Below are 25,866 nucleotides of genomic sequence, written 5' to 3' on the forward strand. Positions count from 1 at the left end.
CTGTTGTTGTTGTTGTTGTTTAGTAGCTATCATCATCATTATAATAATGCTGATTTGCAATTAAACTGTACTGCTGCTGCAGAAGTGATTCGGTACACGTACTGAACTGCGGCCACAGTGTGGCGTTGTCAGTCACTGATTCTAGTGATTCGTACAGTCAAAAGAACTGCAGAAGTGATTCGGTTCACGTACTGAACTGCGGCCACAGTGTGGCGTTGTCAGTCACTGATTCTAGTGATTCGTACTGTCAAAAGAACTGCAGAAGTGATTCGGTACACGTACTGAACTGCGGCCACGGTGTGGCGTTGTCAGTCACTGATTCTAGTGATTCGTACTGTCAAAAGAACTGCAGAAGTGATTCGGTACACGTACTGAACTGCGGCCACAGTGTGGCGTTGTCAGTCACTGATTCTAGTGATTAGTACAGTCAAAAGAACTGCCGATCCCATGAAAACAAGCCACATGAAAACTGTTTTCAGAAGATTTAAAATAAAAATAATAACTAATGTATGTACACATACATAGGCTATTATTTACACAGTTATTGTAACAAAAATAAGTTTCTCCTTGGGGATCAATTCTGATTCATATTATTATCATTATTATTATCATCCCTTCTACTGCAACTGTTGTTGTTAGATTAACGCGAGTCCCTACGCAGTGCGCGAATGTCTACGCATGCCCCCCCCCCACAATTTTTTTTTTGGGGGGGGGGGGTGATTCGGTGAACACATTTTTTGAACGAATCAATTTAAGGAACTGATTCTAGTGATTCAGAACAGTCAAAAGAACTGCCGATCCCATCACTACTGCTAAAGTCTTAACAAGCTACTTCGCTCCTTCTGCCTCTGTCTCAGCACGCAGCATTGTCCCACCCACACAACCATCTGATTGGTACACACGAAGCATTATCAGCCAATCAGCAGTGCGTATCCAGAGCGCATGTAGTCAGCGCTTCAGCGTCGAGCAGATAGGTGTTTAGCAGGTGAGCATCAGGCAGCGGACTCTCCCCAAATGATAATAAACACCTCCCAGTCAACTACTAGTAACATCACTATGAGCCCGTTGACCTTCTACAAACTTAAACTGCAGCTCAGCTCACTCGCAGTCCTGGCTTGAGATGAAGGCTAATTAGCTCTCAGTTCCAGCCACATCGACCCCTTCTGAGCGCCTATTTTCAGCTGCTGGAAATATTGTAAACAAGAAAAGAAGCAGAGCATGTAGACATGCTAACCTTTCTTCATTACAACTGTTAGTCACTCACTGGAATGAGTAGAATTGGTTATTGTGTACTGTGTTGGACTGGATGTTTATTTTGCACATTTTAAAAGCAATACTTAATGTTTACAGTGCTCCAGAATATTTAGATTGGCACTTTTTTGTATTGGATGTTTATCTTTATTTTTGCACATTTTAGCAAATAAGCAATACTTTCACTTTTGTTGAAATGTTTACACTGTTGTTACAGAATATTTCGTTTTACACTTTTTTGTATTGGATGTTTATCTTTATTTTTGCACATTTTAAAGCAAAATAAGCAATACTTTTACTTTTGAAATGCTTATACTATTGCAGAATATTAAAGGCCTACTGAAACCCACTACTACCAACCACGCAGTCTGATAGTTTGTATATCAATGATGAAATCTTAACATTGCAACACATGCCAATACTGCCGGGTTAACTTATAAAGTGCAATTTTAAAATTCCCGCCACACTTCCGGTTGAAAAACTCCTTTGGATATGATTTATGCGCGTGACGTCACAAAAGCAACGGAAGTGGTTGGACCCCATCGGACCCGATAGAAAAGCCTCTTGTTTTCTTTGACAAAATTCCACAGTATTCTGAATCTTTTGCAATTTGTTTAATGAACAATGGAGACTGCAAAGAAGAACGTTGTAGGTGGGATCGATCGGTGTCTTAGCGGCTAAGTACAATACTGTAATATCCGTGATTATTGCATTAGTGTACTGTCTTTAAGGGTTTGGGGAACGCGCATGCGCGAGTGAGTTGGCGGAGAACTTGAGTGTGTGTGATCGTGACTTTTGGCTAACAGCAGCTCGTGTATGTGTGTGCGTTACTTTTTGAACTACAACCAGTTACCGCTTGTTAATAAAGCGATTGAGCAATTTGTTTAATGGACAATGGAGACTGCAAATAAGAAAGTTGGAGCCGGTGGAGCAGCGGACTACAGCAACACCAACACCAGGAGGTTGTGTTGTGTTTTGAGCAGGATAGCAGACGCACTACGGTGAGTACAGCTTTGGCTTCCAAACATTTGATCGATTGCCCGTACATGCGTGTCGATATGTGCATGTGACGTACGTAACTTTGGGGAAATATATGTTTCTTGCCGACTCTGATGGCGGCCGGGGTGTCGTCAAAAGCGTACAACGCCCACCGCCGCATCTAAGTTAGCTATGTAGCTAGGTTAGCTTCTGTTTTTTTAGCTTCGCCAAGCTGAATATTATTAATCGTGTATTTACATGTTCATGGTTTAATAGTATTATTGATCTTCTGTCTATCCATCCAGTCAGGGTTTTTTAAAATTTAGTTTCTATCTGCATTTGAGACTGGCGCTATCGTGTTGGCTACGTAGCTAGGTTAGCTTCTGTTTTTTTAGCTTCGCCAAGCGGAATATTATTAATCGTGTATTTACATGTTCATGGTTTAATAGTATTATTGATCTTCTATCTATCCATCCAGCCAGGGTTTTTTTTTAATTTAGTTTCTATCTGCATTTGAGACTGGCGCTATCGTGTTGGCTACGTTGCTAGGTTAGCTTCTGTTTTTTTAGCTTCGCCAAGCGGAATATTATTAATCGTGTATTTACATGTTCATGGTTTAATAGTATTATTGGTCTTCTGTCTATCCATCCAGTCAGGTTTTTTTTAAATTTAGTTTCTATCTGCATTTGAGACTGCTGCTATCAAGTTGGCTACGTAGCTAGGTTAGCTTCTATTTTTTTAGCTTCGCAAAGCTGAATTATTAATCGTGTATTTACATGTTCAGTCACTGTGAATGTCCATTTCGCGTTCTCGACTCTCATTTTCAAGAGGATATAGTATCTAAAATGGTTTAAAATACAAATCTGTGATACACAATAGAAAAAGGAGAGTGTGTGGAATCCAATGAGCCAGCTTGTACCTAAGTTACGGTCAGAGCGAAAAAAGATACGTCCATCACTGCCTTTCAAGTCCTTCACTGTAACGTTCCTCATCTACGAATCTTTCATCCTCGCTCAAATTAATGGTGTAATCGTCACTTTCTCGGTCCGAATCTCTCTCACTCCATTCATTGTAAACAACGGGAATTGTGAGCAGCACTACCGCTTGTGACGTCACGCTACTTCCGGTACAGGCAAGGCTTTTTTTATCAGCGAGCAAAAGTTGCGAACTTTATCGTCGATTTTCTCTACTAAATCCTTTCAGCAAAAATATGGCAATATCGCGAAATGATCAAGTATGACACATAGAATGGATCTGCTATTCCCGTTTAAATAAAAAAAATTCATTTCAGTAGGCCTTTAAGATTTGCACTGGATGTTGACTTTTATATTTGCACATTAAAAAGCAAATAAGCTACTTTTAATTTTGTTAAAGGTTAAAAGTTTTAAATGTTTACATTGTTACAGAATATTTAGTCATGTTGTTGTCAATGTTGACTGAGTGGCCATACTTCTTTTTTTTTGTAAATAAAAGCCATGCCTTTTGAAAAAACTGGCCTACATTTATTTTTTCATCTTCATTTTGAATAAAAAAATAATCGGTAAAAGGAAAAATAATCTATAGATTAATCGAAAAAATAATCTATAGATTAACCGAAAAAATAATCTATAGATTAATCGATAGAAAAATAATCGTTAGCTGCAGCCTTAAATTCAAACCATAACCAACCGTGCATCACTATAGCTCGTCTCAAAGTAGGTGTACTGTCATGACCTGTCACATCACGCCGTGACTTATTTTGAGTTTTTTGGTGTTTTCCTGTGTGTAGTGTTTTAGTTCTTGTCTTGCGCTCCTATTTTGTTGTTCATTGCCATGTCATGTAGGGATTCTTTGTGAACACCGTCTGCTGCTCCACACGCTGTAAGTCTTTGCTGTCGTCCAGCATTCTGTTTTTGTTTACTTTGCAGCCAGTTCAGTTTAACTTTCATTTTGCATAACCATCCCTAAGCTTCAATGCCTTTTCTTAGCGGCACTCGCCTTTTGTTTATTTTTGGTTCAAGCATTAGATACCTTTTTACCTGCACCCTGCCTCCCGCTGTCATCTGCATATTGTGATCACGACAAACCATGTTCCCGACATCCACAAACCAATTAGCTACCTGCTGCCACCTACTGATATGGAAGAGTATTACACGGTTACTATGCCGCGCTCTAAACAGCACAGACACTCAACAACGGCACATTATTTGCGGATTATAATTACTGGTTTGCAAAAAATATTTTTAACCCAATGAGGTGAAATGACATCATCTCCCACGGCACACCAGACTGTATCTAACGGTACACTAGAGGGGGGGGGGGGGGGGGGTTACCCACATATGCGGTCCTCTCCAAGGTTTCTCATAGTCATTCACATTGACGTCCCACTGGGGCGAGTTTTCCTTGCCCGTATGTGGGCTCTGTACCGAGGATGTCGTTGTGGCTTGTACAGCCCTTTGAGACACTTGTGATTTAGGGCTATATAAATAAACATTGATTGATTGATTGACTAGTGTGCCGCGGCACAGTGGTTGAAAAACACTGACCTAGCTCATAACATCACTATATATTTGCCTTAGGCCATCTAGAAGGCCTTACTGACAACAACTCGTGATCTGATTGGCTATCGCAACTGTCTGTCAAATGTTTGTGTCCGTTCACTTACAGTGCACAGACGCCTGCATTATTGATTCTGAAGGCTCTAGGCAGATTTGGTACAGCAGGGCAACATAAGCAAGCTGAATTCTGATTGGATACAAACTTTAAAACCTAAAAACAACAATGCTGGAAGGAGCATAATATGACATGAAGAGAATATGAATACTTTAAGATATTTAGGGAAAGAAAAGAAAAAAATATTTTTATCTTTAGTTATGATTTCTGGTTATGATAGGCCAGCAGAGAAGGCCTTGCTGGCCCTGACGGCACACCACTTGGAGAGACAATCTAGCAGGCAGTCAGTCAACCACCGTTTGGTTTCTTTTTAGTATATTTCCCAATAATACAATATTTGGAAACCAAACACAACAATTACATACCTGAAAAACACTGTGTACCAGTAGTCTGCCTCCTAAGTGTAATGGCGGCATTGCAGTAGGAGGCGTTGTGGGCATCTATGGTTGTGGGTATAAGACTCTAGAGCCCCGCCCACTTCAGTATGCGCCTGCGCTTTAGGCACATATGACTGGGCCGGGTAGCGTTATTATTGTGCATCGTCGTCAACTAATTCCACCCTTTTATGAGGCTTTTTTCCTTATTTGTTTACCAATTCGGGTGTCAACGATGTTCGCCGAAACCTTCAAGGACTTCAACATTAATTTTAATAACAGGGATACGTTTTGCAGTGGAGACGCAATCACAGGACATATTTCCTTCGAGCTCCCCAAGGCGACGAAGATCAGATCGGTCTCCATGTGTCTGAAGGGGCAGGCACACGTCCACTGGTCCACCGCCGGGGGCAAGAATAGGAATCGAAAGAGATTTTCTGCAAAGATCGACTTTTTTAACCTCAAAAGCATGATTTTGACGGAAGGAGGTACGTGCGTGTCTCCCACGCTCGCTGCAGAACATGCAGCACAAGAATCGGTTTAAAATCCCGTGCTAATTTAATTGACAGTGTCAACCTAAGAAGATCAATAGTATCCTACAGAGGCTAAAATGCATCTCATTATCTAGTGCAGGGGTGTCAAACTCATTTTAGATCGGGGGCCACATGGAGAAAAATCACGGCACGACAACTTTAAAATAAAGACAATCGCAAATTGTTTTCTTTCTTTCTAGAACAAGCAGATTCTGAATTGTATTTATTTATTAGTTTTTACACTAAATAGTATTCTATCTTTATTTGTCGGTATTTATATTTTCCGAATAAATTATGTGATAATGTTCATCATCATTGGTGTTGATTTTCAATCTATCAAGATTTTAAAAAATTATATCAAAATCAAATTACAGTATGTTATTTATGTAGTTTGATCCTTTTCCGCGACTGATTGTACTAACATTCATCCATCCATTTTCTACCGCTTGTCTCGTTCGAGGTGGCGGGGGTGCTGGAGCCTATCTTAGCTGCATTCGGGCAGAAGGCGGGGTACACCCTGGACAAGTTGCCACCTCATCGCCAACACAGACAGACAACATTCACACTCACATTCCCACACTAGGGCCAATTTAGTGTTGCCAATCAACCTCTCCCTAGGTGCATGTCTTTGGAGGTGGGAGGAAGCCGTAGTACCCGGAAGGAACCCACGCAGTCACAGGGAGAACATGCAAACGCCACACAGCAGGATCGAACCCAGGACCTTTGTATAGTGAGGCAGGCGCACTAACCCCTCTTCCACCGTGCTACCCTGTACTAACGTGGTTTATTTTGAACATATGTAGCATCATCTACAAAGATACAAATAATTGCTATTGTGACATCCAGTGGACACATTTAGAACAGCTGTTTCTTTCATTCAAAAATTTCAGGTTCATTTTTATACTTAGCAAACTCATCCCGCGGGCCGGTAAAAAACCTGTTCGCTGGTCTGATCCGGCCCTCAGGCCGTATGTTTGTTTGGTTTTTACACTTAATAGTATTCTATCTTTGTCGTTATTTATATTTTCTGAATAAATTATGTGATAATGTTCATCAGTCAACTCATAGGTGTTGATTTTCAATCTATCAAGATTGAAAAAAATTGTCAAAATCAAACTACAGTATGTTATTTATGTAGTTTGATCATTTTCCTCGACTGATTGTACTAACATCATGTGGTTTATTTTGTACATATGTAGCATCATCTACAAAGATACAAATAATTGCTATTGTGACATCCAGTGGACACATTTAGAACAGCTGTTTCTTTCATTCAAAGATTTCAGGTTAGTTTTTATACTTGGCAAATTCAACCCGCAGGCCGGAAAAAAACCTGTTCGCGGGCCTGATCCGGCCCTTAGGCCGTATGTTTGACACCCCTAATCTAGTGAGTGTATGTGTTATACCCCTCCTTTGTCTTTACAGCTGTTGGGGAAGCTGCTAAACTTCCGGCCGGCAGACATGTGTATCCATTTACATGTCATATTCCACAAGGGTAAGTAAGACTTTTTATGTTATCATCATTCATCAGGTGTGCTGCATGGTCCAAAGACTAAACTCTTAATAAAAAGTCTCACTCACCAGCCACTTTATCTGTTATACCCTGCTATTAGGTCCCCCTTGTATTTACCTTTAGAGCTGCTTTTATTTTGAAAGTCATTGTTCAATAAGGCACTGGAAACATTTACTCACACACATTTATGATGTGCATTTGACCAACATTATCATTCCCATAATTACATTTTCATTGATTCATTTTCGATCGTCCTTATTAGGGTGACAGGGTATCCGCGGGGTGTCAAAAAGTCTAAAAAAGTCTTAAATCCAATCATTTGAATTTAAGGACTTAAAATGTCTAAAATTCTCCTAAAATCTCACAAAAGGTCTTAAGTACGATTTTGAAAGGTCTTAAAAATCTATTGACGTTACTTTTATTTAAAACATGTATACACTTCAGTCTCGCTTTGAAATGTTTTGATTTTTGAGGATACTAAAATGTAACTACAAAACGGAACTAAAGTAGGCTACCTGTGCTGACCCGTCAGAATTTATCGAGCACCACCAGCTAGTGTGCTGTGCGCGCTGCTGTGTGTAGTTACAGCTAAGCATAAGAGCGGAGAAAACTTAACGGAAGCCCACAGCAAAGCCAAATTACTTAAACTTAACTATTTAGTTAGTTTAACCATTTTGTTTTCCAATGTGAAAGATCAGTGAATGAATTCATATACTTAAAATTCGTTCTGGACCTCTGATTTTACTTTGTCGTTGTATTTTTTGTTCGTATGGATGTGAAATGGTTAAATTATTTTCAAAATGGTCTTAAAAAAGTCTTCAACCCATGGTCTCTGCAGGAGACCATGGGTTGAAGACCGGCTTTTGCCGGTTGCTAAGTTAGCTTCAATGGCGTCGTTAGCAACAGCATTGTTAACCTTCGCCAGGCTGGAAAGCATTAACCATGTATTTACATGTCCATGGTTTAATAGTATTGTTGATCTTCTGTCTATCCTTCCAGTCAGGGATTTATTTATTTTGTTTCTCTATGCAGTTAAGCACGATGCTATCACGTTAGCTCCGTAGCTAAAGTGTTTCGTCGATGTATTGTCGTGGAGATAAAAGTCACTGTGAATGTCCATTTCGCGTTCTCGACTCTCATTTTCAAGAGGATATAGTATCCGAGGTGGTTTAAAATACAAATCAGTGATCCACAATAGAAAAAGGAGAGAGTGTGTAATCCAATGAGCCAACTTGTACCTAAGTTACGGTCAGAGCGAAAAAAGATATGTCTTGCACTGCATTCTAGTCCTTCACTCTAACGTTCCTCATCCACGAATCTTTCATCCTCGCTCAAATTAATGGGGTAATCGTCGCTTTCTCGGTCCGAATCGCTCTAGCTGCATTGAAAACAATAGGAAAATGTGAGAAGCCTTTCAACTGACTACGTCACGCTACTTCCGGTAGGGGCAAGGCTTTTTTTTTATCAGATACCAAAAGTTGCGATCTTTATCGTCGTTGTTCTCTACTAAATCCTTTCAGCAAAAATATGGCAATATCGCTAAATGATCAAGTATGACACATAGAATGGAACTGCTATCCCCGTTTTAAATTTAAAAAATTCATTTCAGTCGGCCTTTAAAGTCCTGAATGGTTGGTTTATTCATTGTTATTTTATTTTCAAATTTATTAGCCTGTGAAAAAAGTTAATGTTGATATTTACCTCAGAAGGCTGCACATAGAAAAGAGGCATTACATTTTTATTTAAATTGTATTTGATATGCCATTGATATTTTTTAATTATTATTATTATTATTTGAAACTCGATTTTGCATGTCACTATAAAGTTATACAAGCCTTGCTTGTTCAATATTCAATGCAAAACTTGTAAAATGTTAATTTGTTCAACCTTGGCCCACGGCTTTGTTCAGTTTGAAATTTTGTCCCACTCTGTATTTGAGTTTGACACTCCTGAAATAAGGCAACAAGAGAAGTATCCGACACTTCTCTTTTGTAAAGTAAATCTGCACAGCACAGCACGGATGTTTAAAAACTCTACAGTCGGAGTCTATTTTACGTTTCCCCAATGATTTCGCAATTTTTTTGCCTCGTGCACTAATGCACGTGATGACGTCACGTTATTGATGGGAAAAGGCATTTTTAGACAATATGATTTGTTGGCCTGCGATGAGGTGGCGACTTGTTTAGGGTGTACCCCGCCTACCGCCCGAATGCAGCTGAGATAGGCTCCAGCGACCCCAAAAAGGACAAGCGGTAGAAAATGGATGGATGATTTGCTGGCTAGTGGCTAGGAGACCCAGACAGTAACAACTGGTAGAAAATGGATTGATGGATGTGCTAGAAAGGACAGATTTAAAAAATATATAAATATTTATATACAGTATAAATATTTATATACAGTATATATATATATATATATACAGTATATATATATATATATATATATATATATAATTTTTTAGTTTTGGGACCACTGATCTACATCAACAATATGCCAATTGCCTGAGTGGCTGGACAGCACAGATTTAAGAAAAAATAAAAATATTTTTTTTTTAAATTAAATTAATTTTTTAAATCAATTAAGAAATCGTTACAAATAACAATCACAATTCATTCAAAACATTTAATTTTTTTACACCCCTTGGGACAACATCTAACAAATGTTGTACATCAATGCAGGGACTTCCCATCCAGCTTCCGTGGGCCTTGTGGTCAAATAAGCTACCACTTGACTGTGAGCATCGACAGACCGTGGCATTTGTCAAAGGATTTTGTGACAGAGCTCAACTTTGTGCATCACATCAATTCCAGCCAGCCAGACCTGTTTGTAAGTAATAGTCATCTTCATCTTCTAGCAGCTTTAATATATGGACACAAGTATTGAAACCAAGGTTAGGCATGTATAGTCAAGTATTTAGACTATGTCATAAGCCTGATTAAAAACTTAATTTGCTAACACGCACGTGTCAGCACACTACTGGCTCAGTGTAACAACATGCTATAATGGAATCTTCAGGCATGTGAAATGTACGCGAAAACGCGTTTTTAAACATTAATTTTTGCGTGAAAATATTACTTCCATTTTTTTATTGAAATATAAAAAAAAATATGATCTCAACAAAATTTGTTGAACGCTCCCCTCAGCCTGCAAGTACTCACATTTCCTCATATTTAAACGCAGCACTGAGTTGCAGGATGGGGAGTTGATCTCAGGAGCACCGAAACAAGCTGCTTGGTTAACTTAACCATCTAGATAGCTTAAATGTTGTTGCCTCAGTTCGCTTTCCAAACCACAACGTTGACCGCTGTCCACTTTGCTGCTAATCATATTTGGATGAATACAATCCGAACACTTTTAGTTCTGAATCAGTTATAGTTTGAGTATTTAGTAGTAGCCAGCGAGAAGGTATATTTTTGACGTGACAGATTGTTAACAGGTCATAACACCTGAGGGGGCGTGGCTACAGAATAGAGCTGACAAATGGTAAACGTTTTCTGAATTATTTGCATGCAGGTTGTACAATTTTACATGGCATTTGCAATGATAATGTTAGTAAATTATCTACTAATAAAAAAATTATACGGTACATTACATGGAACATGCAAATGCCAAAAGTGAAGGGAAGTGAAGTGAATTATATTTATATAGCGCTTTTCTCTAGTGACTCAAAGCGCTTTTACATAGTGAAACCTAATATCTAAGTTACATTTAAACCAGTGTGGGTGACACTGGGAGCAGGTGAGTAAAGTGTCTTGCCCAAGGACACAACGGCAGTGACTAGGATGGCAGAAGCGGGGATCGAACCTGACAGCCAAAAGATTGGTAGATGAGAATACATCTAAAGGTCAAATATAGTATACAAATGCACTTAATTGCAAGAAATGTAGTCTTTTGATTTTCAAAACGTGTTTTTTGGAATTTGCGTGGCAGCAGATTGTTTCGTGCTGATGGCAAATTGTCACGTGTGGGTTTACGAAGCTTACTGCGAGGTTTGTTCTCCCGGGATGCAAACAGACTATTTCGGACAAAGCGTGCAGGAAAAAACATGATTTAATTCTCAAAACTCAAAAGGGTACAAAAAACAGAAAAAACAAGAGGAAGGAAAAAGTGCCGATCGCGCTGGATGCTATAGGGCTAACACTGAGCATTAGTAATGTGTCCGGCAACACCGATGCATGCGTCGAGCCCATAGAGCGATACCCTGTGTCGGTGCGCGTACCGCTTTTAGAAAGTCACGTGACCGATCATGAGCTGTTTTGGTCACGTGAGCGATACGCGAACTGTGTCGCACACCCGCCTCCTCTGTGCCCTGTGAGCAACGTTCCCTCGAAAGTGCGCGCCTGCGCAATTGCGCACTGCTCAAGCGTCCTCTGCGCACAGCAAATATATGCCGCGCACCAAATCAATCCCATCTGAATTCTAAACAAAATAAACACAATTATTCTGTGTAATTTTGCAATGCAACTCTGAGTGACAGTGACAACAAGCGGCCCTAACGGTGTTCGTCAACACTGTTCAATTATTGTAATGTCTATCGAGATGCTTCGAGGACAGGAATTATATTGATCACTTTATTGAGCAAAACTGTTTAAATTCGGCCATAACCACACCAAAAACATAAGTAAAACACTCCTATCTCGGAAAACTTGTCATTTTCTGCCATACAAACCAGGCTAAAACCAACTTGTCATCTGTCACCAACACGCATACCACTAAGCCACTGGTGCGTTTATGGCCACACAAAAAGTCGGACAATTCAAACACCACACAAAGTTAAACTATGACTCCTCAGTCATACATGTGCTTATTTTACTGTCATTTATTATTAATGTTAATTTATTGATATTAATCATGGAATGCTGTTACTAGAGAATACAGGAATGCACACTTAATCCTATGCTTACATTTAATTGTGCAACATGAAGATGTTTAAGGGGAAGTAAATGTTATCTCTGAAAGGGGTACAAATTATTTCCAAAGCAGGACCCCCACCCAGACATATTGTACAATACTAATCCATAGCTTATGAAAAACAAGATTTCTTTTATTTTCATTACAAGTGGGCCAAATCACTAATATTACTAAATAATCTCATGAAAATGCCTCCTCTCATTTGAGTGTTATTGTAAAAGATTGGTTTGAGACAGGTGTGCTGCTGGTATTGCCACGTGTGATGTTGCTCACATGTGCTCCACTGAATGCTCAGGGAGTTTTTGTGTTTGCTCAGACACATGAACAATTAGAGGGAACATTGCCTGTGAGCGGGTCTTTTCTACAGCCGGAGAAATAATAACTAAGAGAAATCGTCTAAAATTTAATACGTTGGAAAAACTGTTTTTTTTAATAAAAATTAATTAAAAAAAAAAAAAAATCCCAGTCCACAAGCATCCACATTTACAACACGTTCTCTTAGTTTTCCATGTTATGATACATGTTCACATTATTTATTGACTGTATCTAAAAAAGATAAAAACATATTTTTATTTAAATGAAGATATGAAATAATCCTAAATGAAATACAATGACTTGGCTTATATTATTGTATATACTAGGTCATAAAATCAGTGTCAGTTGAGTCGGTCCATAGGTTGCCTGTAGGGATTTTTAATGTCCAGCAGATGTCAGTATTTAGTGACGCAGTATCAATACAGTTTTGCAATGTGTCGAAACGCTTCATGACGCCTCATCAACCCATCACTACTGAGCATAGACTAGTGACAAGGAACACTCAGGGAACTGTGGCATGAAACTAGCAAAACTTACGTGACGAGAGCATGAAGCAAACAATGACGCCAGGCCGACTGACTGGCAAAGGCAACTTAAATAATGTCTCTGATTAGTGCTCGGGAAGCAGGTGAGTGGCATGCCCTAATCAGAGACAGGTGAACACAATGATTAGCGACAGGTGTGATCCATTCAAATGAGGCAGGTGAACTAATGAGTCGCCATGGTGACAAAACAAACAAGGAAGCGCAGACGGGAACTAAAGAAGTCCAAAACTAACAGAACCTAACTAAACAAAACATGATCCGGACCACGGATCATGATACAAATGTCCTCTTTTTTTAAATGATCTTCTTTTTTTTTCTCAAAGTGTGTTCACATGCCTGAATTTTACAACTCCTCACAATTCAACTTTACTCCAATTACCGGGGTAGTGATTTGATCCAGAATCGATTCTTGATTTAAACTAATTATCACAATATATAACGGCAACGTGGACATAATTTGTTCATTTTCAAAATACAGGTCATTTTAGTGTTTGTATTCAAGCCAACATTTTTGTTAAACGTGACAAATGATTCATGTTACTTGGCTATGAAGAACTTCTCTGAATTACTTTATTTCAAATTCAACATGTCATTTAATTCCAATTCCTCAAATGAATTAAATTGAAAATCCAAATTCGCCTCAAGAAATGAGCCGTTAAATCTCAGGCCCTAAATTTTAAAATGTTGACTTTGAAGAGTGTGTACCTGTTTTCTTTTCTTAGTTCTTCTCTCTCTTTAGTCTCCTCTCTCAGGCTCCAACATCATGAACGTGGGCTTCCTTTGTTGTGCCTCGGGTCCCATCACAATGACAGCCAGCGTGGAGAAGAAAGTCTTTACACTAGGTAATCTTCCCACTCCTTCCACTTTGTTGTATTGTCTTTAATAACACAAACTAGGGCTGCACAATAATCAGACTGTGATCACGGTTTGGCTGCTACCATCAAATGAGGGTGATATTCTGCAGGCTCTGCTGCATATCCAATCAAGCACTTTTACAGCCCGCGACGGCATTAAAGCAACAGCGGCTCTTAAAGCGGCGTCCGCCCACGCCAGAAACTGTTGTGTATCCGCACAGAGTTCCGTGACCACGACGACTACCTCTTTCTTACATCTACCATTATCACTGGAGGACGAGTGTAACCCGCCTGGTTCAGTCTCTGCTCTGCTTTTTCTGTTCCACCTGGGACTCGAACCTGGGTCGTCCGACATGAGAGACTAGTGTGCTAGCTACGAAGGTAAAAGCCCAAGCTATCAAACAGATAGAGGTTTACCAATAATTCACACATGGCTCAGTCACACTGGCTGGCCTGCGTTATACGAGGTATAGCGAAATTACATTACTTTCTATACTGTATGACAGGGGTGTCCAAAGTGCAGCCCAGGGGCCATTTGCGGCCCGCAGGTAATTTTTTAACGGCCCCACGACACATTATAAAAATACAATAAAAAAATAAACAAAACATAAAAAGTGGTATAAAAGAGCAAACAGGTGAAATGTAACAAGAAAATGTTGCAATGTTGACTCTTAACAACGCAAAGCTGCCTTGCAGGCTGTTTCTTTCTTTAAAAAATAATAATGAATCAAAATCAATGTCATTATGAATTATTGACCTATTCAAGGCTCCCATTACGTCACATTAAATATTCCACTTTGAGATATTTTTGGGGAAAATGTTGCATATTTTGTGTTTGCCATATAAAAAACTAAGCTTTTTTTTAAAGTTTTTTAAAGAAGGGCCTAAAACGAACAAACAAAAAACATCAACAACAATAAAACTTATAATTGACGGATAGATCTGAATTTGATCTCGAGATTATTGTGTTATTTTTTAACACTTTAATGAGTCTGAGCCTTTTGGATCCCCAATCATTTTAGTGGGAATTTTGTTTTTAAGTGTCATTGCTCAAAAAAGAATAATTAATTAAAATCAACGTTGTTATGAGTTATTGACCTTTTTAAGGCTCCAATTATTATATAATCTCAAATTATTAAACTTAAAATTTTTATTGGGTGAAAATATTGCATATTTTGTGTTTTTTCCATAAAAAACAGGATTTCTTAGGACAAAAAGAGCACACAACTTAAATCTTTAATAACGTTATATTGACAGATAGACCTAATATTGATCTAGAGATTTAAACCTAGAATAATAATAATAATAATAATAATACTAAATAGCAACAATGTTTGTTTGTTTTTTTGACCAAAACCCTTTGCCTGAGTGGAGACCTAAATGTATATTTTTTATACATATATTGTATTGGTTTTTGAAATAAAAGATATCAAAATGGCCCCCGCTTGTTTTGATTTTTCAGTGTGCGGGACTCAGTGAAAAAAGTTTGGACACCCCTGCTGTATGAGGATACAATTGGCCATGCTAACCGCTAAGCTAAAGCTCTTGAATGTAAACACAGATGAGCGGCTCGATACCATAGTATGGAAGTATAGTATCAGTATATTGTCGATACTACACTGATCAATATATTTTATTATCACAAGATTGTTTTTTTGTCATTTTTGTTATTTTTTACTTACTAAATAATAATAACAAATATGATACAGGAGGACATTGGGGGAAAAAAAACACATAATTCAATGTCATGATCCTACATGACACTTTGGATTGTTTGTTATTTTCCTGTGTTTAGAATCAAATCCCGTCCTGGTGCTCTTATTTTGTCATTATTTTCTGTTTGGTCTCTGTTTTGAAGCACCTTTACTTTTTCTTCCTTGTCCTACGAGCACATCTGTTTCTCATTGTTAATTAGTTCAATTTAGTTCCACCTGGTTCCCTCTTCCAGGGCTATGTAGTCTGTTTAGTGTGTTTGTGTTTTGTTTGACTTGCTTCCTGGATAGCTTTCCCTGTGCTTCCGGTGCACTTCCCAGCTGCACCATAGCTTTTGCTTTGTCATTAAAGGCCTACTGAAACCCACTACTACCGACCACGCAGTCTGATAGTTTATATATCAATGATGAAATCTTAACATTGCAACACATGCCAATACGGCCAGGTTAACTTATAAAGTGCAATTTTAAATTTCCCGCTAAACTTCCGGTTGGAAACGTCTATGTATGATGCATATGCGCGTGACGTCACGACGGCAACGGAAGTATTCGTACCCAATGTGTCACCATACAAACTGCTCTGTTTTCATCGAACAATTCCACAGTATTCTGGACATCTGTGTTGGTGAATCTTTTGCAATTTGTTTAATGAACAATGGAGATTGCAAAGAAGAAAGTTGTAGGTGGGATCGGTGTATTAGCGGCTGGCTGTAGCAACACAACAAGGAGTACTTACTTGGATAGCAGACGCGCTAGCCGATGCTAGCCGCCAACCGCATCTGTGATCGGGTGAAGTCCTTCGTCGCGCCGTCAATCGCTGGAACGCAGGTGAGCACGGGTGTTGATGAGCAGATGAGGGCTGGCTGGCGTAGGTGGAGCGCTAATGTTTTTATCATTGCTCTGTGAGGTCTGGTTGCTAAGTTAGCTTCAGCGTCGTTAGCAACAGCACTGTTAAGCTTTGCCAGGCTGAGAATTATTAACCGTGTAGTTACATGTCCATGGTTTAATAGTATTGTTGATCTTCTGTCTATCCTTCCAGTAAGGGATTTATTTATTTTGTTTCTATCTGCATTTGAGCCAGATGCTATCACGTTAGCTCAGTAGCTAAAGAGCTTCGCTGATGTATTGTCGTGGAGATAAAAGTCACTGTGAATGTCCATTTCGCGTTCTCGACTCTCATTTTCAAGAGGATATAATATCCGAGGTGGTTTAAAATACAAATCCGTGATCCACAATAGAAAAAGGAGAGTGTGTGGAATCCAATGAGACCTTGTACCTAAGTTACGGTCAGAGCGAAAAAAGATACACCCTGCACTGCCTCTCTAGTTCTTCACTCTAACGTTCCTCATCCACGAATCTTTCATCCTCGCTCAAATTAATGGGGTAATCGTCGCTTTCTCGGTCCGAATCTCTCTCGCTCCATTGTAAACAACGGGGAATTTTAAAGATTAAAGTTCAAAGATTAAAGTACCAATGATTGTCACACACACACTAGATGTGGTGAAATGTGTCCTCTGCATTTGACCCATCCCCTTGGGGAGCAGTGGGCAGCAGCGGCGCCGCGCCCGGGAGGAATCCTTCCTCCTGTGACAACACGCTACTTCCGGTATAGGCAAGGCTTTTTTTATCAGCGACCAAAAGTTGCGAACTTTATCGTCGTCGTTCTATACTAAATTCTTTCAGCAAAATTATGGCAATATCGCAAAATGATCAAGTATGACACATAGAATGGATCTGCTATCCCTGTTTCAGTAGGCCTTTAAATATACTATTACCTGCACACCGTCTGCAGTCTTCTGCATTTTGGAGTCACGTCGTGATCAACGCTCACCACAACGTAACAGAACGATCCGGCCCCGAAATTGGGAACCCTGTAAAACTAAATAAAAACTAATCAACAATGAGAAACAGAAAGTAAAGGTGCTTCAAAATACAGAGACTAATCATGAAATACTGACAAAACAAGTGCATCAGGACAGGAAGTGATTCTAAACACAGGAAAATAACAAACTGTCATAACATTTAAATCAAAGCCAGTAGTAGTTTTTGCTTTTGTTTAGTTATTTTGCACTATTGACTTTATTTTTGCTCAAAATATTGTATGTAATAAAAGGAGCTTGGGTCCAAACAAAACTTACAAAATGGATAGTGCGAAATGCTGTTACGTTTGAGTGGTCGCATGGTTATGCGCGGATCGTTTCCCCAAGATGTAGACGGAACTCCAAAGGCAGCGTACAGGTAGGAAAGTGATTTATTTGCCATAAATCAGTCATGATACAAACACAAGAGAAGCGTGCTGATTGCACGGGGAGCTAAGGCAAAAAACTAGCACTGGAAAGCTAACATAGAAACAGGAATCAAAGCAGTACTAATGTAACTTGTTGCATGAGCAAACAAAACAGCCAGACCGAGTGTGGCAAAAGGCAGGAATAAATAGCTTTCTGATTAGTGCCCGGAAGCAGGTGAGCGTCCCGAACACTAATCAGAGGCAGGTGAAAATAATCAGCGCCTATGGCAACCAAGAAACTCAAACCTCGGGGTGCGGCCAGCGGATCATCACAAAAGGCATCATCTACTGGGAAAAATATGAAACGTCAAATGTCATTGAACAAAAACCCAAAGATTTCTCTATTTCATCACAAATTGCATGATGATGTCACGTTCAAGCACCTCCCGCCCCCAACGTAATAAATGATCATGATTTCAATATTGATACAAAATCGAGATTTTTGTGTGGGCCATGATCTTGCAGCCTTAACCCGAACATGCTCCCAACATTTTCTTCCCCCAGGTGAAACGGTCAAGTTAAATTGCGTCTTCAGCAACGCTTCGTCTCGGACAGTGACTCCAAAGGTCAAACTTCTGCAGAAGCAGCGCTACTATACTCTCAACAAGGCCCATAAAAGGCTGGTGGTAAAGAACTTGGTCTCCCAGACCGGGCTGCCCTACGGCGCTGGCACTTCAGTTATACGCACTGAGATGACCGTTACTATTCCCACGGACACGTCCCTCTCCATCTCCAACTGCAGCATCTTAGAGGTGGAGTACGTGATTGAGGTAAGAACAGCCGCCGTAAAAACTTGCTTTGCCCTTAAATACGGTCTCACGATCCTTGTGTCTCTTGTAGCTGAAGCTCGGTGTCAGTGCTTCCTGGGACCTCACCCTGTTGTTTCCCATCATCATTGATGACATCCCTTTTCATAGTCCCCCTCCACTTTATGGGGAGTAACATTTTGGGACATGAAGTACTGTTAAAACACTTTTGAATTGTGACTGGGAACGCCTTTTACCTCAAGTCTGACGGTCTTTTCCACTTAAGTCGTTTGTTACAAACTATGCAAAGATTGTACTGAAGCACTGCCATTGTACGTTTTACGTTTTTGAAAATACTGTTTGGGTCAATGCAGCTTACGTCGGGTAGTCCGTGTTCAAGTGTTACTTACAGTGTGTATTGTGAGATACACGTTTGTGCCTAACTAAACATAACATGTTAACCTTTTTCTGTTACAAATGGAATGTTTTCTGTTGCCAACTGGATATATAGTTGTATAGTCTACATACCTGTAGACTAAAAGCTTTGTTTGTGATTGAAGGAGACGTTGCATGTTTTAAATGTTTAGCATGAATTGATTACAACAGTCAGCCTTATTTTATATTTCTTGAAGAGCCTGTTGCGTTCTTTGTCTTTTAACCAACACTTATACGAACTGTACCGTAGGGATGTGCCCATCTGTCGGCCGCCGACCATTATCGGACGATTTTTGTGACAATGTATGCGATTGTTATTGCAGATTAAGGCCTTTGTAATGCAGACCATCAATCAATCAATCAATGTTTATTTATATAGCCCTAAATCACAAGTGTCTCAAAGGGCTGTACAAGCCACAACGACGACCTCGGTACAGAGCCCACATACGGGCAAGGAAAACTCACCCCAGTGGGACGTCAATGTGAATGACTATGAGAAACCTTGGAGAGGACCGCATATGTGGGTAACCCCCCCCCCCCCCCTCTAGGGGAGACCGAAAGCAATGGATGTCGAGTGGGTCTGACATAATATTGTGAAAGTCCAACACATCAGCGAAAGTCCAGTCCATGGTGGGGCCAGCAGAAACCATCCCGAGCGGAGACGGGTCAGCAGCGTAGAGATGTCCCCATCCGATGAACAGGCTAGCGGTCCACCCCAGAGCAGAGTAGAAAAGAAAAGAAAAGAAACGGCAGATCAACTGGTCTAAAAAGGGAGTGTATTTAAAGGCTAGAGTATACAAATGAGTTTTAAGATGAGACTTAAATGCTTCTACTGAGGTAGCATCTCTAACTTTTACCGGGAGGGCATTCCATAATATTGGAGCCCGAATAGAAAACGCTCTATAGCCCGCAGACTTTTTTTGGGCTCTGGGAATCACTAATAAGCCGGAGTTCTTTGAACGCAGATTTCTTGCCGGGACATATGGTACAAGATAGGCAGGAGCACGACCGTGTAGTATTTTATACGTAAGTAGTAAAACCTTAAAGTCGCATCTTAGGTGCACAGGAAGCCAGTGCAAGTGAGCCAGTATAGGCGTAATATGATCAAACTTTCTTGTTTTTGTCAAAAGTCTAGCAGCCGCATTTTGTACCATCTGTAATCTTTTAATGCTAGACATAGGGAGGCCCGAAAATAAAACGTTACAGTAATCGAGACGAGATGTAACGAACGCATGGATAATGATCTCAACATCGCTTGTGGACAAAATGGAACGGATTTTAGCGATATCACGGAGATGAAAGAAGGCCGTTTTAGTAACACTCTTAATGTGTGACTCAAACGAGAGAGTTGGGTCGAAGATAATACCCAGATTCTTTACCGAGTCGCCTTGTTTAATTGTTTGGTTGTCAAATGTTAAGGTGGTATTATTAAATAGATGTCGGTGTTGAGCAGGACCGATAATCAGCATTTCCGTTTTCTTAGCGTTGAGTTGCAAAAAGTTAGCGGACATCCATTGTTTAATTTCATTAAGACACGCCTCCAGCTGACTACAATCCGGCGTGTTGGTCAACTTTAGGGGCATGTTGAGTTGGGTGTCATCAGCATAACAGTGAAAGCTAACACCGTATTTGCGTATGATGTCACCTAGCGGCAGCATGTAAATACTAAAGAGTGCAGGGCCAAGAACCGAACCCTGGGGAACTCTGCACGTTACCTTAACATAGTCCGAGGTCACATTGTTATGGGAGACACACTGCATCCTGTCAGTAAGATAAGAGTTAAACCAAGACAAGGCTAAGTCTGACATTCCAATACGCGTTTTGATACGCTCTAATAAAATATTATGATCAACAGTATCGAAAGCGGCGCTAAGATCAAGAAGCAGCAACATAGATGAGGCATCAGAATCCATCGTTAGCAATAGATCATTAGTCATTTTTGCGAGGGCTGTCTCCGTAGAGTGATTTGCCCTGAAACCGGATTGAAAAGGTTCACAGAGATTGTTAGACGCTAAGTGTTCATTTAGCTGCTGTGCGACAATTTTTTCGAGAATTTTCGAGATAAACGGAAGGTGGGACACCGGCCGGTAGTTTACCATGAGGTTAGGATCGAGGTTAGGTCTTTTGACCACAAATGTCAATCCCCTGTGGCTGACACTGTTTATTCTTAGGCCCCCGGTTGATAAGCGGCTAGCAGCTAATTGTGTGTCTCCATACACAGTGTGGAGCTAGTAATAATCACCTTTATTACGGCTAATACATGGCATTTTCTAAGAATCTTAAGTATCATTATCAAGGACATGGCCAAACATGTTACGCAACGAGAGCAAGCCAGGGGAAAACGTGGCGCGGTTGGGAGAGTGGCCGTGCCAGCAACCTGAGGGTTCCTGGTTCAATCCCCACCTTCTACCATCCTTGTCACGTCTGTTGTGTCCTTGAGCAAGACACTTCACCCTTGCTTCTGATGGGTCCTGGTTAGGGCCTGGCATGGCAGCTCCCGCCATCAGTGTGTGAATGTGGGTGTGAATGGGTGAATGTGGAAATAGTGTCAAAGCGCTTTGAGTACCTTGAAGGTAGAAAAGCGTGATACAAGTATAACCCATTTATCATTTATTTATTTATAATAGCAACGCCAAGAAATAAGTGTTTAGTATACTTTATGAAGTCTATATAAATGTGTATAGTAGATGAATAAGAGTTAGAGAGAGGATAATATAATAACAACTGCTTGTCACAGTCAGTACACGGCAGATAAAAAGAGGGCGGATCGATTCATAACTCGGTGGTGTCGATACCGATATATGATCGAGACTAGAGTGATTATGTCGATTATTTTTGTTGCTGTTTTTGTTCATGTTTACAAACTTGGGGAATACTTCCGTGGACACAGAAGAGTTTTAAAGGCAAAAACCAAAATGTATATGAGTAGTAGATAGTAGTTTTTGTTTCTGTATTGTTATTGTGTACTATTAACTTTGTTTTGCTCAAACAATTGTATGTGATAAAAAAAAAACTTTAAATATTTTGTTGATATTGTTAAACTGTCAATAGCACTCACCATAAATAAACTGGAAAATGTACAGTTAATACATGCGATCGGTATTGGTATCGGCCGACGTTGGCAACATAAATCCATGATCGGAATATCCCTACTGTAGCGAGTTCGAGTTAGCTTTACACACACATATGACCTGTTACCTATACAATGTGTGTTGTTTTTTATTTTTTTAATGTAAACTTGATGTTTAACTTTTTTTTATTCAGAGAAGACCCGAAATGCCTTTGACAGAACCAAGTTGCAGCCTTAATCTCAAACTGCATGGTTTCTTGCAACCAAACTACCATAACTGGAGTTGTTGAAAAGTAGTATTGATGTTGAATGACGGTTTGCTGTAATTTAATACAACATGAAGAACTACTGTCTTCTATATGCTTGAATAATAAAAGAAAACAGTTTATCACCTCCATGTTTTGTGTTTCTTTGACTTGTTTTACTTATGACATGTGACTTTTCAAACATAAATAATACAAAACCCAAAACCGGGGAAGTTGGCACGTTGTGTAAATCGTAAATAAAAACAAAATACAAGGATTTGCAAATCCCTTTCAACCTATATTCAATTGAATAGACTGCAAAGACAAGATACTTAACGTTCAAACTGGTAAACGTTGTTATTTTTTGCAAATGTTAGCTCATTTGGAATTTGATGCCTGCAACAAGTTGAGGAATGCTCATCAAACACTTATTTGGAAAATCCCACAGGTGAACAGGCTAATTGGGAACAGGTGGGTGCCATGATTGGGTATAAAAGCAGCTTCCATGAAATGCTCAGTCATTCACAAACAAGGATGGGGCGATGGTCACCACTTTGTGAACAAATGCGTGAGCAAATTGTCCAACGGTTTAAGAACAACATTTCTCAATGAGCTATTGCAAGGAATTTAGGGATTTCACCATCTACGGTCCACAATATCATCAAAAGTTTCAGGGAATCCGGAGAAATCACTGCATGTAAGCAGCAAGGCTGAAAACCAACATTGAATGCCCGTGACCTTTGATTCCTCAGGCGGTACTGCAGTAAAAACCGAAATCAGTGTGTAAAGGATATTACCACATGGGCTCAGGAACACTTAAGAAAACCACTGTCAGTAACTATAATTGGTCGCTACATCTTTTAAGTGCAAGTTAAAATTATGCAAAGCAAAAGCCATTTATCAACAATACCCAGAAATGCTTCGCTGGGCCCGAACTCATCTAAGATGGACTGATGCAATGTGTAAAAGTGTTCTGTCGTCTGACGAGTCCACATTTCAAGTTGTTTTTGGAAACTGTGAACGTCGTGTCCTACGGACCAAAGAGAAAAAGAACCATCCGGATTGTTCTAGGCGCAAAGTTCAAAAGCCAGGGTCTGTGATGGTATGGGGGTATATTAGTACCCAAAGAATGGGTAATTTACACATCTGTGAAGGCACCATTAATGCTGAAAGGTCGATACAGGTTTTGGATCAACATATGTTTCCAAGCAACGTTATCATGGACGCCCCTGCTTATTTCAGCAAGACAATGCCAAGCCACGTGTTACAACAGCATGGTTTAATAGTCAAAGAGTGCAGGTACTAGACTGGCCTGCCTGTAGTCCAGACCTGTCTCCCATTGAAAATGTGTGGCGCATTATGAAGCCTAAAATACCACAACGGAGACCCCCGGACTGTTGAACAACTTAAGCTGTACATCAAGCAAGAATGGGAAAGAATTCCACCTGAAAAAGCTTCAAAAATTGGTCTCCTCAGTTCCCAAATGTTTACTGAGTGTTGTTAAAAGGAAAGGCCATGTAACACAGTGGTGAACATGCCCCTGTGACAACTTTTTTGCAATGTGTTGCTGCCATAAAATTATAAGTTCATGATTATTTGCACAAAAAAAAAAAGTTTCTCAGTTCAAACATTGAATATCTTGTCTTTGCAGTCTATTCAATTGAATATACTGTAGGTTGAAAAGGATTTGCAAATAATTTTATTCTGTTTTTTTATGAATTACACAACGTGCCAACTTCACTGGTTTTTGGGTTTTGTACATATTGTCTAATAGGGAGCAATAATAATTTAGAAATTACTGATAGTTATTCACTTGCTGTGTTTGACATTTACCAACTTTTAATAGTGAATGAATGATAGCTTGTTCGGTAATAGAAGTAATTACATGGTAATAATATAATTAGACACATGATAGATAGATTATACACTATATTCTGATATTTATATCATATTTTTTTGTTATTTACTTAAATAAGAGTTAATGTTGTCCAATTTGGGTCTTATCAGCACATGTAATTAATGTATCTTTCAAACTCACCCGTTAGACTCAGTGGGCGGGGCTAACATGAATCTAGTCCAGTGGTTCTTAACCTGGGTTCGATGGAACCCTAGGGGTTCGGTGAGTCGGGCTCAGGGGTTCGGCGGAGGTCAAGACACGCCCGATTCATCGTGTAAATAAAAACTTCTCCCTATCGGCGTATTGCGGATACGGCAACAGCAGAAGTCAGACTGATTTGCAGGTGTGTAATTTGTTGTGAGTTTATGCACTGTGTTGGTTTTGTTGTTTGAACAAGGTGATGTTCATGCACGGTTCATGTTGTGCACCAGTAAAAAAACATGGTAACACTTTAGTATGGGGAACATATTCACCATTAATTAGTTTCTTATTAACATGCAAATTAGTAACATATTGGCTCTTAACTAGTCATTATTAAGTACGTATTACTGCCTTATTCGGCATGGCCTTATTATAACCCTCTAACCCTGGCTCTAACCCAAACCCTAACCAAAAAACTCTAAATTAAGTCTTTGTTACTTAGAATATGTTCCCCGTACTAAAGTGTTACCAAAAACATATAACTTTGTCTTGAATTTGGAAAAAAATATATATATATATTTTTCTCTAAAGAAGGGTTCGGTGAATGCGCATATGAAACTGGTGGGGTTCGGTACCTCCAACAAGGTTAAGAACCACTGATCTTGTCCAATCATTTGGAAGTGAAAGTGTGTTAGCCCCACCCACTGACACTGACACCTGAGTTTGACAAGTAAAATAAATCCATGAAGCGCTGACCAAATTGGACAACATTTAAAAAATAAATAGGCAAATGCTTATTTAACTAATTAAATGAATCAATAAATAATGAAATTATTAAAATTATGAAATAATCAAATAAGTAATTTTATTATTAAATGTCATTAAATAAATGATTGACACATTGTATAACACATTTATGTATTCAATTCAAATTATAATTAATCAATGAAACATTTAAGTAATTATATCATGTAACTATTTAATTTTGGCCCTCCACCAGTATTGTCCGGGTGTGACTTAAACAATAAGATTGACGCATTACATTCATTTGTTACAATTTTTTCAAACATATGTGCAGTACACATTTTAAACCTGCATGGGCAGTTTTATGCTTATTGTGTGAATGCATCCGATTCAAACCGTTCCAACTTCAAACTGTTCAGCCTATTTGGGAATCGCGGGCTTTCATTTGACAAATTCCAAAAATTCTCAGAATTCCAGGTTTTCCGGGACATTTTTCCCATTCAAATTGAATTGGCCATTTTTCAAACTTCCACCATTTCCGAATTTTTCAATCGATTCAAACCATTCCACCTTCAACATATTCCACTCATCCTGCACATTCAAACTATCATTTTTCCAAGTTAAAAAAGATTCCAGGAATTCCTGGAATTCCCGCTTTTTTCA

The 25,866-nt window shown here is 39.4% G+C and overlaps 1 protein-coding gene across 1 annotated transcript; it reads left to right on the forward strand.

Moving 5' to 3' along the window:
* The first annotated feature begins 5,387 nt into the window (after positions 1-5,387).
* On the forward strand, positions 5,388-22,592 carry LOC133652317 (arrestin domain-containing protein 3-like). Its single transcript, XM_062050922.1, has 6 exons — positions 5,388-5,743; positions 7,214-7,283; positions 9,980-10,127; positions 13,812-13,914; positions 18,430-18,695; positions 18,766-22,592. Exons 1-6 carry the CDS (start codon positions 5,389-5,391, stop codon positions 18,865-18,867), a joined length of 1,044 nt encoding a protein of 347 aa, XP_061906906.1. The 5' UTR covers position 5,388; the 3' UTR covers positions 18,868-22,592.
* Positions 22,593-25,866: the final 3,274 nt, after the last annotated feature.

The sequence above is a fragment of the Entelurus aequoreus genome, linkage group LG06 (genome assembly GCF_033978785.1).
Source record: "Entelurus aequoreus isolate RoL-2023_Sb linkage group LG06, RoL_Eaeq_v1.1, whole genome shotgun sequence".
Lineage (NCBI taxonomy): Eukaryota > Metazoa > Chordata > Actinopteri > Syngnathiformes > Syngnathidae > Entelurus > Entelurus aequoreus.

What these genes read in the sequence shown, in the direction of transcription:
- LOC133652317 (XM_062050922.1), top strand. Translation starts at nt 5,389, where the DNA reads ATGACTGGGCCGGGTAGCGTTATTATTGTGCATCGTCGTCAACTAATT. An exon ending in ACATGTCATATTCCACAAGG is followed by an intron (nt 7,284 to 9,979) that starts GTAAGTAAGACT and finishes ACATCAATGCAG; the next exon opens with GGACTTCCCATCCAGCTTCC. An exon ending in AGGTGGAGTACGTGATTGAG is followed by an intron (nt 18,696 to 18,765) that starts GTAAGAACAGCC and finishes TGTCTCTTGTAG; the next exon opens with CTGAAGCTCGGTGTCAGTGC.